The 17,318-nt window shown below is 43.4% G+C and overlaps 1 protein-coding gene across 1 annotated transcript in view; it reads left to right on the forward strand.

Moving 5' to 3' along the window:
* Positions 1–12,101, forward strand: part of LOC308677117 (long-chain fatty acid transport protein 2-like) — a gene marked incomplete at its 5' end in the record, with an annotated part of 44,499 nt that extends 32,398 nt beyond the window's left edge. Inside the window, 3 exons of the mRNA XM_081343281.1 lie at positions 7,360–7,457; positions 10,627–10,757; positions 11,624–12,101. Coding sequence (XP_081199407.1) covers positions 7,360–7,457; positions 10,627–10,757; positions 11,624–11,800 — 406 coding nt within the window. The 3' untranslated portion in view covers positions 11,801–12,101. The remainder of the gene's footprint in view (positions 1–7,359; positions 7,458–10,626; positions 10,758–11,623) is intronic.
* Between the last annotated feature and the right edge of the window lie 5,217 nt (positions 12,102–17,318).

The raw sequence follows: 17,318 nt of genomic DNA on the forward strand, positions 1-17,318 counted from the left end.
TACCTCAGACACTGCACAGCCCAAGGCACCAAGAAACTTACAAGTGAGTGACCGGGTGTGGACCCGGAAGTACGGGCAAGGGGCTTGTGGGTGGCAGAAAAGGTTGTTAAGGTATCAGGGCCACTCTCCCATGAGGTGGTCCTGGAAAATGGGCAAGTCATTCGCCGGCACATTGATCAGCCACATCAACGGCTAGCAGATCAGTCGCTAGCTCAGGACTTCCAAGAGGGATAAACACAGCCTCCACAGGACAGCAGTTCAACAGAGCAGCTTGCCTGCTCTGAAAGAACTCTTGTTCATGGTGACGGGGGGATGGCTTTAGAAGAGCATCTTCCAAACACAGATCAGGACACACAAACTGAACTGAGAGACAGCCCTGCAGACTTCACTGCACAATTGGACTTTGGCTTGGGCCAACCGGGACAGGCCAGCCAAAGGGACTCGAGTCACTGCGACTGCACTGAACATCAGAGCCCTGGTGTACCAGCCTGGCAGGCAAGCAGGTAGACCGGGAGATCCCTGTAATCCCTAGATATTCTGAATGGTCATGAAGGCCACCTAAGTATCTGCAAGATTATGTAAAACAAATGAGAGTTTGTGCTATCTAGGGGGAAGGGGTGTAATGTATTGGCCTTATCTGTTTGTTTCACTTGCTTTATGTCTGGCTGCTTGCTTAATGGCTGACCTACTTTCTGTGTGTGTTATGTAATGGTTGCTGGGCTGAGCTAGACTTGCTATCTCCAGGCTGTTAATCAGGTTTGGGGTGGGCAACTGCTTCTTTAAACCTATTGGTCACCACCTAGAGGCTAACCATATAAATAGCTGTGCAGCAGCTATTAGCTTGCTTCTGTTTTGTTCTGAGTTGGAATAAACGTTGCTGTTTGAACACCTCGTCTTGCTTAATGCCTTCAAGAACCGAATATTCAACAGTGCTAATCACTATAAAAGCAGCATGCCTGGCCATTACTGTGGGCATAGTGGCAGAAGCGAATGACACCCAGAAAAGGCTTTTTAAAACTGGCTTCATTTCCAGTTCGTGCCCAGGAACAAGAACTGAATACAACAATATGCAACCTTTTGTCTGCAAAATCTGCATTCCATATATCTGGATATGACCTGAGAACCTTAACAGGACAGAGTCACATTATAAACAATTCCTTCCTTCCTTCCTTCCCTCTTTTTATTATTTTATTTTATTATATTTATTTTATTATTATTTTTATGTGTGTGTCAGAATCCATTTATATGATATTCATAAATGAAATGTTTCAAACATATCCCGTGGATTCTGCCATCTCCCGAAGAGAAGAGGATAGATGTGTATTGAACCGGCAATAGGCATTTCAAGGGAAAGGAGAAGCCTTTTGAACTGGGGAAACAAAAGGGGGGGCTAGCATCTGGCTTTTGTCACGGTAGACAGCAATAAACAAAAGGGTCCTAACTTCCTTTTTCCCACGAGATGGATGATACGAGAGGAAGGATGGGGGGGACTGACCAAATGGGGATTAAGGGGGGTTAAACCGGGAACTCTTTATAAGGATTTACATCGTGGAACCATTAAGCCCTGTCTCATTTCCTACAACCAAGCATGTCATAGTAAAGATTTCTTTTGGACTAAAAACCTGACTCCAAGAGTTTTTGTCTTCCTAAGACGTGGTTTGGGCTGGGTCCTGACATTAGATAGGGCTTGCAACGAAAGTCAACCCGGGAAGAAGAACCTTACCGGGGGACTTTGCAAATAAATATGATGTCTGACGATGAAGCAAGAAGGGAAGAAAGCCCCACGGAGAAGGAGCCTTCCTCCCAGCCGAACTCCCAGAAACATTGGGAAGCTGAAGCATCATATTCCTCCTGGGAGGAAACGGCGGAGCAGCACAAACAAAAACCCCGGTGGTCGATGGGCGTTGGAAGGAAAAGTGAGTGGGAAAAGGCTTCGAGAGAAGTGACCCTGAGACGGAGCGACCACCAACCGGAATGGAAACAAGAGATGGAGAACTCCCTGCACGCCAGTGAGGAAGAGCGGATTCTGGAAAAAGCTATTGCCTTGATGAAAACAACCCTGAGCTCACTAAGGGAGGAGAGAGCTGGAAACCACAACACCTGGGGTCGCAACTGGAGGGGTAACGGAAGGAATCCAACACCTGAAACCCCAGGGCTGTCCAATGGAACAGGAGCCGCTGACTCAGCGGTACCCCCCCCCAGACCCACAGATGGGGATCGAGATGAGGAGCGATACACTCTGCGGCGCAGACAACGATCCAGCCAAAGATTCCCACCCCTGGAAGCAAAATTCAAGGGGGAGCCATCACGACTGGGATTTTTCCTAACCCAAGTCCTCAGCTACATGGAAGAGTACGGACGGGACATCCCCAGTGACAAAACACGCATCCGAATTGTGCAATCTGCCCTGGACGGGACGGCCGCAGACTGGGTGGTGAACCTGCATGACTCCAACGCCCCAGAACTCAACGACTTCAACCGATTCATGTCATCCTTGAGGCGACGATTCGAGGACCCTTTGGCTGACCGGAAGGCCCGGGAGAGAATCAAGACGGTGAGGCAGGGCAGGAGAACAGTGGCCGAATATACCCAAGAATTCCGAGCCATCGCCAGCAAGCTGAACTGGCCAGAAGACATCCTCCTCAGCCATTTCAAAGACGGTCTAAACTACGACCTGTATGATGCTTGCCTGCCTCGGGGAGTCCCCTACCATCTCGATGACTGGTATGTCCTGGCAGAGGAAGTGGAAATAGACCTATTGAAAAGACAACGCAGAGGAAAACCATGGGGCCGCCCGCCACTCGAGCAAACACGTGAGGGGGAAAACCCACCGGCCACGGCTAAAAAATCAAAGGGATGTTTCAATTGCGGGAGAGAGGGCCACCGTGCTGCAGAATGTCGTTCGAAAGCCCCTCCACGCAAAACAGAGGCACCATCTTCCAAAAAGCTGGGGAAGTCTCAAGGCAACCCAAAAGAATCTTCCATGAAGGGGACAGAGGCTGTAGAGTCCACAATTTCTGCCAAAACCTGGGATTGGACTCCGGCCTACACTGCAGGGGCGGTGGACACCTCGGAAGACAGCTCAGAGGGAGAACCTTTGGTAAGTGGACCTCTTCCACCCATACTTAAGACAGTAACTATATTAGCTTCCTCTGCACCAAAAGCCAATGAAATAAAAGCTTTGATAGACTCTGGCTGCATCCGCTGCCTCATCAGCCCAACGCTGGTGGAGGAACTGAGCATCCCAGTGAGGAGGCTAAAACAACCAATCTCCTTCAGTCAATTAGACGGGTCTATAGCAGGGGGGGGGACCAGCTACCCTAGCCACTCTACCACTCCACATGTCCCTGGGGTCCCATGAGGAAGACATAACATTTATAGTGGCCCCAGGCATGGCATGCCCAATGATTTTAGGACTGAAATGGCTGAAGAAATGGAACCCCGGGATAAACTGGAGGACTGCAGAACTCAACTTCCCAAAAGGGGAACAGGAAAACGTAAAACCCCCAAACACCCCCCCAACCCAGAGGGAGGAAAAAGCAGCAGTGGGGGAAGAGAAGGGGCTAACAGAGATACCGGAGGAATACAGGGACCTGGCTGAGGTTTTCAGTGAGGAAAGAGCAGATGAGCTCCCCCCCCACCACCCCACAGACTGCACCATAGAATTCAAACCTGGGGCAAAACTCCCAAAACCCAGGATGTATGCCATGAGCCCAAGGGAAATGGCAGAAATGGAAAGATTCATAAAGAAAAACTTAGAAAGAGGATTTATTGAGCCCGCCAAACCCAAAGTAGCCGCCCCGGTTCTGTTCAGGGAGAAGAAGGATGGTTCCTTTCGTTTGGTTGTGGATTACCGGAACCTAAATACAATTAGTGAATGTAATCTATACCCCCTTCCTTTAATGAAGGATATGCTATCCCACCTATCGAAAGGAAAGATTTTTACCAAACTAGACCTGAGGGAAGCATACTACCGTATTAGGATTAAGGAAGGAGACGAATGGAAAACTGCATTCAACTGCCCAATGGGGTGCTATCAATTCAAAGTATTGCCATTTGGACTGCAAGGGGCCCCCGCAGTCTTTATGCAATTAATTAATGACGTACTGAGAGAGCACCTATATAAGGGGGTCCTGGTTTACCTCGATGACATCCTTATCTTCACAGAAACCAAAGAGGAACATATCAAACTAGTCAGAGCAGTCCTGAAGAAATTGCGAGCTGCCCATTTATATGCTAAATTATCGAAGTGTGAATTTCATCAGGAAAAAATCGACTACCTGGGATATCGCATATCCCCAGAGGGCATCGAAATGGACCCAGAGAAGGTCAGGGCAGTACTAGAGTGGGCACCCCCCCGCACACGGAAGCAATTGCAAAGTTTCCTGGGGTTTGCAAATTTCTACCGCCAATTCATCCCTGCATTTGGCCAAATAGCCATGCCCCTCACAAATTTGTTGAAAACGAAGGGGGGGTCACCCGTGAAACCCAGCCAGCCTCTGAAATGGTCAATGGAATGTCAAGCAGCATTTGAGAGGCTAAAGAGACTCTTTTCTGCGGAACCTGTACTTAAACACCCAGATCCCAACAAACCTTTTGTAATACAGGCAGATGCGAGCGACGTAGCAGTCGGAGCCGTATTACTACAAGAAAATGATGAGGGGGCGTTGCAACCTTGCGCATATACATCCAGGAAACTTACAGAAACAGAACAACGATGGCCAATATGGGAGAAGGAAGCATTCTCATTAAGGTGGTCATTATTAACTTGGCGTCAATTTTTGGAAGGAAATAAAATACCTTTCCAAGTCTGGACTGACCACAAAAATTTAGAAGCACTAAAAACGCCCAGGAAGCTCACTCCTAAGCAAGCCCGCTGGTCCCAACACTTTCACCGATTCAATTTCACTCTCAAACACTTACCGGGGGGAAAGAACTTCCTGGCAGATGCATTATCCCGCATGCCCCAATATAACAGCACAAGAGTTACTGACTTTAAACCACTTGTACCGGAACAACAACTGGCAGCACCAGTCACCACCAGGGCACAAGAAAAAATGAAGCCGAAGGTAGATAGCCAAACTGGAATAGAATTCAGGAAATCTTTGGAAAGTGATGAATGGTTCCAGAAAAATAAACATGTGTGCACAATTAAAGATGGACTGCCGTGGGTGGGGGAGAAGCTATATATACCGGCCACACAGAGAATCAATTTCATGCAACTGTGCCATGATACAAAATCAGCAGGACACTTTGGCTTTGTAAAAACCTTACACTTAACTAAAAGGCAATTTTGGTGGCCATCTATGAAAAAGGACATAGAAAGCTATGTGGGTAGCTGTCAAATTTGCGCAATGGCCAAGAGGTTACAAGGGAAATCGCCAGGACTGTTACAACCAGTGGCGAATCCCTCAGCCCCATGGAAAGAAATAGCCATGGATTTTATTGTGGAACTACCAGAAAGCAACGGAAACACCGTTATCTGGACTGTTACTGATCTGTTCTCTAAGCAAGTCCATTTCATACCTTGCCCAAAAATTCCTACTGCAAAAGCATTAGCAAAACTTTTTGTACAACATATTTACAGATTGCATGGGGCACCACAACGCATCATATCTGACAGGGGGGTGCAATTTACCTCAGCATTCTGGAAGGAATTTTTATCTCTGTTAGGAACCACCCAAGGACTGACATCTAGTCATCACCCTCAGGGTAATGGGCAAGCAGAAAAGGCTAACTCTGTACTTGAACAATATTTAAGATGTTATGTACATTTTCAGCAGAACAATTGGACAGACCTGCTGCCTTTCGCAGAAGTGGCATATAACAACGCAATTCACTCCAGCACAGGTTACACTCCTTTTCAAGTAGCCACAGGCCAGAGCTTCAACCCCATACCTGATCTAACTCCAAAAGAACCGGTAATTCCAGAACTAAAGGAATGGATTGCTCAGTTACAATACACCTGGCCTATTGTCAGAAAAGCATTAACAGAGGCTAGATTAGCACACAAGACACAGGCAGACAAGAAAAGATCTGATCCCACACCGTTCAAGGTGGGAGAGATGGTATATCTGTCTACAAAATACCTTAAGTCTCTCCAACCCTGTAAAAAACTAGGACCAAAATACATTGGACCTTTTCCTATTAAAAGAATCATAAACCCAGTAACAGTTGAATTAGAACTACCTAAAAATCTTAGACGAATACACCCAATCTTTCACTGCAGTCTAATAAAGAGAGAACAACAATCTCCCCTACGAACAAAAATTCCACCACCACCACCTCCCATCATGGTGGAAGGAGAACAACATTTCGAGGTGAAGGAAATTCTGGATTCCAGGAGACATCATGGAACAACTCAATATCTAGTGGCTTGGAAACACCTCCCCTCCTCAGAAAATGAATGGGTCAGCAAACACCACGTTAAAGCACCAAAGCTGCTTAAGAGATTTCATACAGAATATCCAAACAAACCGAGTTAACATTTACACATGTTTTTTTTCCTTCTCTTTTCTTTTCTCCCCCTACAGATGGACACATCTTTCTTCTAAGGAGAGCGGACTGTCAGAATCCATTTATATCATATTCATAAATGAAATGTTTCAAACATATCCCGTGGATTCTGCCATCTCCCGAAGAGAAGAGGATAGATGTGTATTGAACCGGCAATAGGCATTTCAAAGGAAAGGAGAAGCCTTTTGAACTGGGGAAACAAAAGGGGGGGCTAGCATCTGGCTTTTGTCATGGTAGACAGCAATAAACAAAAGGGTCCTAACTTCCTTTTTCCCACGAGATGGATGATACGAGAGGAAGGATGGGGGGGACTGACCAAATGGGGATTAAGGAGGGTTAAACCGGGAACTCTTTATAAGGATTTACATCGTGGAACCATTAAGCCCTGTCTCATTTCCTACAACCGAGCATGTCATAGTAAAGATTTCTTTTGGACTAAAAACCTGACTCCAAGAGTTTTTGTCTTCCTAAGATGTGGTTTGGGGTGGGTCCTGACAGTGTGCATGTATGGATGCTAAACTAATGCAGAATTTTAGTGATGAATAAGCAAAATTTTCCAAAATACAAACTTCAGCTGAATGTGGTCTCTGGACTTAGAAAGACACAGAAATACAATAGCTTGAACATGTCAAAGAGGGAAAGTAGCTCAGTAAATAACTTGTGAAGCAGGAAATCTCTAGTCTGAATCTGCTGTAAATTGGGGACAATATTGGGAAGGAACACAGAATGGCTTCACCTGAGATTTACAATCATGTTTTAGTAATAAATGAAGTTATATTTTGGCAAATTCAGTTATAAAAGTGTACAGATGGTGGTAATAACTTCATTTTCACTGTATTGTAGGTGGAAAGGAGAGAATGTGGCTACTACAGAAGTTGAGACAATCCTTGCTATGCTGGAATTTATTCAAGAAGTAAATGTATACGGAGTACCTGTGCCAGGTAGATCAAAATGTATTCTTTAAGAAATCTATCTTTAGTGGTTGTAAAAGAATAATGCCCAGAATTATAACAGACACTGCATGAACTGTCAGTCACAATCCTTTGAGACGTTGCTCCCATTGCAAATATTAGATGTCTTATACAGGGCTTTTTTTCTCATAAAACGCTCAGAACAGCATTCAGGCACCTTTTCTTTTTTTGCAAAAAAAGCTCCCTCTATTGGCTTTAGGAGTAGGCAATCTTGGCTCTTTTTTATGACTCGTGGACTTCAACTCCCAGAAATCCTGAGCCAGCCACACTGAGGGGAAAGAGAGAGGTTTCCAAGCTGAGCCATGCTGGCTCAGGATTTCTGGGAGTTGAAGTCCTTGAGTCATAAAAGAGCCAAGGTTGTCTACCCTGCACTAGAGGAGGACATTAAAATTATTTACAAGGTTACTTCTTTAGGAACTAAACTTTTAGAATCTAAAACAGCTAATTCAAAAAAGCCAACAGGAAAGAATCACATTTTTCATCTGCTTCTGTCTTTTGGAAGGTAAAATTAGATAACAAAATAATCTATTTCCTATGTTAACATCTCTGCAATGAAATCAATAAAGAGGAAAGAAATGAGAAACATTTTTCTCAATGTAATATGTCTAATTTAGCTGATGCTACAAAAAAGGTATCTTTTCTACACACTTGAAAACTATTTTGAATCTATAACCATCTATTACAACTAAACTACTTTAAATTAAACAATTCTTAAGAATGAAATATTTTTAATTTGGACTTTACTTTTACTGTTTAGACTGTTGTGTGTTTTGAAAAATAGATTATTTAGAATCTAGTTATGTTGCACTTCAGTCTTTAATAATTAACCTAGTATATACATAACAATATATAATGTTTTCCATGGTGAGCTTAACATCAATAACATTTATTAAAAAGGCTAAAATAATTTCTGGTGGTATTATCTGTACATTAAAACTATGTTTAGTCACAATCTTTCACTTTTCACATTCTGGACAAGCAGTGGTCATGTATCCTAGCAAAAGATGTTACATATATGCATAAGTGTAGTCAGTAGCATATGCCTTTTTAAAAATATCAAACATGCAAAGAAACAAAAATAAGTCCAAAATATCTGTTTTACATCCAGAAATGCCAACTTTGCAACCAATATTTCTCACCCATAACTATGGCACCCTAAGGATACCTGCATAGATGTGGTTGGAAAGAGGCTGTTTGGTGCCGGAGACCACTGCCATGAGGAACACAGTTCTGGGTTGGGGTTCGGAGCAGCTCTGGGTGGGGGCTCAGCATGGGCCACAGCATGGCAACTGCGGGGAGGGGAATCCCCGCGGCATGTGGCTCTGAGCCACAGGGGCGGGTGTGCAAAGGATGGGCGGCAATGCCGTAGCAAGACACCAGCATCGCTCCCAGTGACAGCACCTCTGAGTTCTGGCACCTTTTTTTTTAAGAAAAAAAGCACTGGTCTTATATTCTTGAACCATAATAGTGAACTCAAATATTTCTGAAATGGTTCACAACACTTGCTAGTAAAAAGTGTAGTTTATTGCAAAATGCCATTTTAATGTATGTAGATAGTGCTGATTACTTAAAAATTGAAGTCAGGAATTAGAAGATGTTTTAATAATGTTTTAATAATTAACACAATGTTTAGACAAATTACTTTTTTTTTAACCTCCTGAATAAGGCAGATTTTTGGGAGAGTGGTGGCAGTAGGATGGCTATAGAATAGCTTTCCTAGGCAGGGAGGAAACAGGTTTAAAGACAAGCATATTCTAAAAGGGTTCTGTAAGGATTTTAAGTTTTGGCAGAATGATTAGAAATGATTACATGATTATTGAATATCTATGTTTCTCTGGGTATGTATTTACATATACCAACACCTTATAACAGTGATGGCAAAACTTTTAGAAACCGAGTGTCCAAACTGCGACCCAAAACCCACTTATGTATTGTCAGGTGCTGGGTGGGTGTGGCCAATTGGGTGGGTGTGGCCCATTGGGTGGGAGTGGCCCATTGGCTGGGCATGGCTGTGATGGTAACGGCAGACTGGGTGGGACTAAAAAGTTCAAGCAATCAGTTTCAACTTTACAAGATCTTTTTTTCCCATGAGAAGTTGAAATTGATTGATTGAACCTTTTTTTTTTGCACATGGCGGCAGAGGCCTAAAGCGAAAAGGTTTATAAAACTCAGCTGAAGGCCTAGGACTGGGGTGACAGTGTGCGTGCCCACAGAAAGGTCTCTGCATGCCACCTGTGGCACGCGTGCCATAGGTTCGCCACCACGGCCTTATAAGATTACCTAGTCTTTGTTCAGATTTTGATGTTTTGGTTCTTGATTTTATTTTCAAAGGAAGACAGAAATAGAGGTTGCTAGGTTAAGCAACAAACCTTCTTTTGTTGATTTATATTTTACTATGATTCATAGTAGTTGCAGGAAAATAAAAATTGCAAGGTTGTCTTTGGTAGCCAGATTTTAGAGAACAGTTAAGAGAGCAGGGTATGAGTTCTTTTTCAATCTGTTTGATTAAGATTACATTTGGACTGAATGATCAGTTCAGAAGTCTTTTGTGTTGTGCCAAAGTTAATAAAGAAAACATTTGAATCATCTTTTTACATGGACAAATCAGTTAAATATTAATTTGTGTTTAGTTATTGAAACATTGATTCTACATTGAACTGTATGCTGGATATTTTCCAGTCAAATGGGCCATAATTACTGGATGATAGTTGTTATCCTGCACAGTTACGATTTATACTACAACAGGTGTATAAAATTCTTAGAATAGGTATATTAAATTCACAATCCATGGGCTGTATTTCACTTTTAGGCTCTCAATTACAATCCTCCAGAAAACTGAGAATGGAGATGCCATTATATAATTACAATTTCTGGCAGTGAAATTTTCCAGATTCCCCCCCCCCCACACACACATATCATCAATATGGTTCAGAATAGAGTGTTTGTGTAAGTATTTATTTCTTCATTTTACAGTGAATGGGCTCCTACTGACTCTCCAAAGGGGGGTTCTGGAATTCACAGGAGAAAAACAATTGGAAGGCAAAGGGCTAAGTCAACCTATTTTCTCTTGCTATTCCTTCAGTGCAAACCTGTGTCTTTCTATCCTGAAAAGGCATTTGGACATTCTGATATTTTCTAGGGCATGAAGGAAAGATTGGGATGGCAGCAATACGATTAAAGGAAGGGAGATCCTTTGATGGAAAGCAGTTATATGAACATACCAAGAATTACCTGCCAAACTATGCTATACCTCATTTTATTCGCATCCGGGTGAGTCTCCTCTCTTTTTCCTTGTTTTACTAATAAGTTGATATAATGTGAATAAACTTTGCTAGGATTGATAACAATTAAAAACAGCACCCTCTGTTTGGATAGATAGAATTCATGAGTGAAAGGAGGTTTTGATCCTGCTATCGCCTTGATTGGATGTGGGTTTCTTAATACAGTGTTTCTCAAACTTGGTATCTGGATGTGTGAACTTCAACTCCCAAAATTGCTGGATGGGGAATTCTGGGAGTCGAAGTCCACACATCTTAAATTTGTCAAGACCAGGTGGCACATTACTGTTTCCTACAGCAGCCTGTTCTAACTTCCCAGCTTCTGCTGCCTAAGGTAACCTGTTCCTCTGCCTCATCATAAAGCTGATACTTCAACTTTGTTTTCAAGGTAAGTGATGGAATTCAAGAACCTATCCCACTATTGCAGCAAAACATGCCTAATTGAGGCAGAGTATATATAATGTGGCACAGTTTTAATCAAAGCAGCAGGTTTGTAGGAAGGATTTAAATTCTTCTATCATTTTTTAATCTAAATCAGCTTTCCAAGCTGGTGTTGGACACCAAATGGAGAATAATATCAGTGTTTTTGTTGCACTTAAAGGGATTTTTTTAAATGATGGTGATGTGCCTTGCTGCTTGTACTAGGAAAATGTTCCATCTTATACAATATATTTGATATGCTATTTACCAATCTGGTGCAAATGAAATTCTCCACTTCATCCACTCCATCCTCCATACCCATACTGCACTCTGGAGAAAGTGCAGTATGTACTTGAGAATGAGGGAGTCTTCTGCCATGTTTGGTGTGCTTTAGAAGAGCAGTGGAATGATGGGTTGATTTTCTCCTTTTCACCACAGGAGGCCTTAGAGACCACAGGGACTTTCAAGCAGCGCAAAAATCAGTTGGTGAAGGAAGAATTTGACCCTGTCACCATCACAGAGCCCCTATTTTTCTTGGACAATTCAGAAAAGAGCTTTGTGCCACTGACTCTGCAGATCTACCATTCCATCACAGAGAAGAAGCGGAAACTCTGAAAAGGACTTCAAGAGATATCACATCATCATTTTTTGGTGGCATAGCAACCTAGGAATGCAGCTTGTTGTTTCTTGACTGTAGCCTAAGGTGGAGCAATTATCCTGGATTAATTTTTTTAATTTGCCAGCCTGGGACAGGTATCTTGCATATCAAACCTGGGGATATTTAGAAAAGTTAGTTTTATTTTTATTCTTTTGCTTCCCCTATAAAGAACCTTTCTGTGTTTGTGTGAGCTGTTTGCTCTGCAGTAGATGGAGGTAAATATGGGTATGCATTATAAGATGTATGAAATGGGCATCCTATATCTCAACAGTGTGGCAGGCATTGTGTTCCACTCGTGCTTGATTTTGCATAGCAAAACCCATGCACTTTTCCTATGAAGGGTAACTGGAATTGCTGACTTCATCTTAAAGGAAGGTTCATACACGTTGGTACAAATACACAGATCTCCTGTACATTCATCCAGTTATGGCCATCTATACAAGCACTAAAAGTCTAATAGAGCCAAAAGAAAGGTGGGGAGCCTGAGATATATTTTTAAAAATCAGAATTGATATGATTTATTTCTCATAGTCAATTTTTAAAATTATTACAAAAAATCATCTTATGTCAGATAAGAAAACCTGTTATCATTTAAATTCAGATAAACAGCTTCCAACCTCAGGAATTTTTTTTTTATTATTATCTCTTCTCTCTCTAGTTCATTGTATACGGAGAAAATATAGAATATTCTTTTAGCTTACCTATGACAGAATGCCTTAAGTAGGGCAATAGAATAAATAAAATTCCTGCATCTAGTAAGGCTTGTGCCTTTATTCATGAAATCCAGTTCAAAAGAGCATATTCTGTGTGGCCAGACAGAGGACAAGTGCTGGAAAGCATACTTGATTCTACAACAGTACCTGTGGCCATTCAGTTCATTGGGGGAAAATATTAACATTTACAGATTCCCAATCCTGTAGCCTCCAGATGTGAGACATGTCAGGCTTAAGACCAAGAATAACACATAGTAATACTTCCAAACCAAGTTCTTCATTGTTTAGACATAGGCAAAATCTTGCCAGATTGAGCTCTCTAATATTTGCATCCACAATATACTCTGTGAACTGTTAGGGAGGAGGTGTTTTCACCCTCTTTCTGTCACACATAATGTCTTCTCTAGGCTCAGTTGCCTCTTACTGCTCTGGAATGCATCGTCTCCATCCTGAGTGTTAAGTCATGGGCTCTTGGTTGCAGGAATGATGACATGAGGCTGAGTACAGGATAACTCATACTTTATTCTTGCTAGAACTGTACTGAAACTTGGCTGCAACCAGCCACAATATAAAGTCTAGCCCTTAGGCGGCAGCCAATAGGTTTGAACCCATTCTTGCTGCCTGGGGCTAGCCAAATGCAGGACAGAAGACAGCTAGTCTGGGTTACTGGAGAGCCATTGTCTGCTCCAGCAATGCACATGGTGTATCACCACAAGCCCAGTATATAACACCCCTCCCCTCTTAGATCAGACTATGACAACCGCAATTCATCTTGACAGCTGTCAATACTTATCAGTCAACTCACATACAACTGCAGTGATAATAATAAAAATAATAATAAATTCACTGTGGCTACAATGAGATTAAACAATGTCTAAGAACAGGCTTACATTGCAGTAATGGCAGTTTCACAATGCACAAGTTTCTGTAGTTAGTGGTAACAAGTTTTTACAACACTATACAACACTTTATTTTACAATGTAATCTGTGAGGTACACAGGAGGCTTGTGTGGTCTAGAGGAACATCTTGAAGTTCCCATCACTTTGTGGTCTACCAGCTTACCCAGTGGGTAGACCCATGTCCCTTTGTGCTCCTGTGTCAAGGGGAATCAAAATGCTTTGGCTGGCCTCACCAGATTGGCCCACCCCAGAGTCAGTCTATTTGGCAGAGTAGGCACAGCAGTTGCTGAAGTTCGGCTGGCTGGCTTTGTCAGGGTTTCCATGTTGCACTCCCATGCTACCCGGTTCTTCCTCAGATTCCATCTCTGCTGAGAAGGAAAAACCCTGGTGGTCCAAGTGAGGGCTGGCTTGGCCGCAAGCTTGAGGACCTTTGGAGGGACCTATGATGCAGTCCTCACTTACTGGCCATTCTGGAAACCTTATCCTGCGTTGATCAATGTGTCTTCTGACAATTCGCCCTCCCTCCAACCCCATTTCATAAGATAGGGGTCCGGATGCCTTGGTTATTTGAACAGGAACCCATAAATTCCCTTGACCATAGTTCCTGGCCCAAACCCAATCACCCATGTGTAGCTCCCTCGGAGGCTTTGGTCGAAAGGCTTCTGCTGCCACTCTGTCTGGATGCAACCTGTCCAATTTAGTAATCAAATGCCTCCCCCAATGTAGTTCTGCAGGACTTTTACCTGTGGCCGTGCAGGGTGTAGAATACTGGCAGAGTAAAAAATCTGCCAATGTGTGATGCCAGTCACCTGTGACAATGCACTTGAATGCCTCCTTCGTTGTCCTCACCATGCATTCAGCTTGACCATTAGAAGATGGATGAAAGGGTGCAGACGTTGCATGTCTGATGAGATTAGCTCTAAGGAAAGCCTGAAATTCAGCAGCAGTGAATTGGGCCCCATTGTCAGAAACTAAGACATCAGGCAACCCATGTGTTGTAAAGAGTTTTCTTAGCACCTGGATGGTCCTAGCAGTAGCCATGTTAGGAACTGGAATTACTTCCAGCCATTTTGAGTGGCTATCCACTACTATCAGGAAGAGCTGCCCTTGAAAAGGCCCAGCGTAGTCTATGTGAATCCTTGACCAGCGAGTATGCGTTTACTTCCACCTGTGAACTGGGGCCTGTGGCATTTCAGGCCTAGATTGCTGGCATGTATAACAACCATGGACGTGACTCTCAATGGCCTTATCAAGGCCAGGCCACCAAAGGTAGCTTCTAGCTAAAGCTTTCATTCTGACAATGCCTGGATGGCCTTCATGTAATGACTGTAAAACCCTGTCTCTTAGGGAAGTGGGAATTATGACCCTGTCCCCCCATAAAATGCACCCTTTATGTGCAGAGAACTCATGTGTCCTGGCAAAAAAAACTTTGAAATTCAGAGCCTGGACTTTTTTCCAACCAGCCTGTGTACACCCATGACAACACTCTACTAAGTATTTTATCTGTGGCAGTTTCAGCAGCAATGTCCCCTGCATGGAGGGGAAACTCAGGTATGTCCTGTATGGACAGTATTCTAGCAGCAGGAGCTGGAGCTGGATCCATTAGTGGCAGTGGTAGTCTGCTGAGGCCATCAGTGTGGCCCATTTCGTTCCCTGGTTTGTGAATTAGTTTAAAATTGTACACAGACAGAAAAATAGACCATCTCAACATTCTTGGAGATAGCATGTGGGGGTTTGTTTGTCTGTTGTGAATAGTCCCAACAGAGGTTTGTGGTCAGTGTAGAGAGTGAAATCCCTGCCATATAAGTAATCATGAATTTTTTTAATTCCAGCAACTATGGCCAGGGCCTCTTTGTCAATCTGTGCATAGTTGCGCTCAGCAGAGGACAAGGTCCTTGAGTAAAATGCAATAGGAACCTGTTTCCCATTTTTCTGTATGTGGCTTAAGACTGCCCCCACCCCATAGGGAGATGCATCACATGGAAGACATACAGGTTTAGACTCTATGTAATGAGTTACAGTGGATTTTTCAGACAGTAGTGCTTTCAAGTCCTGGAAACTTTTTCCATGTAAATTAGTCCATTTCCAAGGAGCTTTTTTGTCAAATAGCCTGTGTAGGGGCTCTGCTATTGCTGCCTTATGCAGTAGGAATGTATGATAAAAATTTAGGAGACCCAAAAATGCTTGAAGCTCTCCTTTTGATTTGGGCCTAGGAGCCATCTTAATGGCCTTCACTTTAGAATCAGTGGGGTGAATGCCGTTAGCATCAATTCGGAACCCCAAGAATTCTGTTGATGAAACCCCAATACTACACTCGTTCTTTTTAAATTTGAGGCCTGCTTCGCGAAGCCTCTGCAAAACAGCCCTGAGCCTTCTGGCCAACACTTCTGGGGATTCCCCTGCAATAAGAACATCATCAAAATAAGGGCAGACGCCCTGGATGCCCTTAAGTATACATTCCATAATCCCTTGGAAAATACCCAGTGCAACACTGACTCCAAATTTTGAACGCCCCTCTGTGAGTCACAATTGTTTGAGCCACAGCTGTGGCCTCATCAACCGGCAATTGCTGATAGGCCTGTGCTAAATCAAGTTTAGTAAAAATGGTTCCCCCTTGCAAGGAGGCTAAAATATGGTTGACCACTGGAACCGGGTAAGTGTGTTGCTTGAGGGCCCTATTTAATGTGCATTTATAGTCAGCACAAATGTGAACTTCCCCGTTGGCCTTCAGTGGGGTGACAATAGGAGTTTCCCACTGCCCCCCATCAACAGGCTGTAACACACCCTGTTCTACAAGCTTATCGATTTTGGAATTAATTTTGTGTTTTAAGGCAAAGGGGACACTGCGAGGTTTAACCCTAATTGGAACAACGTTAGGAACTAACTTAAAAGAAATAGGTGGGCCTGTGTATGTCCCTAGGTTTGAATCAAAAACATCCATGTATTCTTCGCACACTGACATGAGGTCTGCAATTTGTGTACAGTTTATGCCAGTAATCTGAATACCTAAGGCATCAAATCAATCAAGTCCAATAAGACTCGTTCTTTGGCCTTCTACTACTATTACATCCAGGTGCCCCAAAAAACCTTTACATTTTACCAATAATGTGGCTTCACCCTAAACTTTAACGTGAGCATTTTGAAAATCCGTTAAAATGATATCTGAGGGTCTTAGTGTAGCCCAATTGTTACTGCATCTACACACGAAGTCAAATGTGTCTTGCAAAATGATTGAGACTGCAGAGCCAGAGTCCAGTTCCATCCTACATGGAAGTCCTTGTAGCTCTACCAAGAGCTTAAGTTTGGGTTTGAGGGGGCGTTGAGCCCCGGTGCAGCATACGCTTCTACGGCTTCTGAAGAATCCCACACTAACTGGACCCTGGGTCCCAGTACCTCTCCTAGTCGGTCCTTCTGACTGGTGTTTGGGTGGGCGGTCTCTCAGGCGGGCTCTGCAAACCACCGTGATGTGGCCTGTTCTTCCACAAGCTCTACACGTGGCCGAACGAAATCTGCAATTGGCATGAAGATGGTTGCTTCCGCACCCCTTACATCTTGGTAAGAGAACTGCCTTATAACCGTCCTCTTGCTGGTGGTTGGATTACCTTTGAAGTCTGTTGATTTCGGGGTTTTCTTTCTCTGACGATTCTCCGGCGCATTTGGCGACCTCAAGATGGACCGATTCTTTGACTTTTGAAGGTTTGGTAGGCTGAACTGTCTGCACTGCGCCCCCAGAAGCTTCGTCGGCCATCACTTCATCCTGTGCCTCAGAAAACATTAAGTTGGGTCTAGCAAACAGTCTCTGCTGAAGCATTGTGTCCCGAAGGCCACAGACGAGCCGGTCTTTTAGTCGTTCTTCTAAGTT

The sequence above is a fragment of the Vipera berus genome (genome assembly GCF_964194415.1).
Source record: "Vipera berus genome assembly, chromosome: Z".
NCBI lineage: Eukaryota > Metazoa > Chordata > Lepidosauria > Squamata > Viperidae > Vipera > Vipera berus.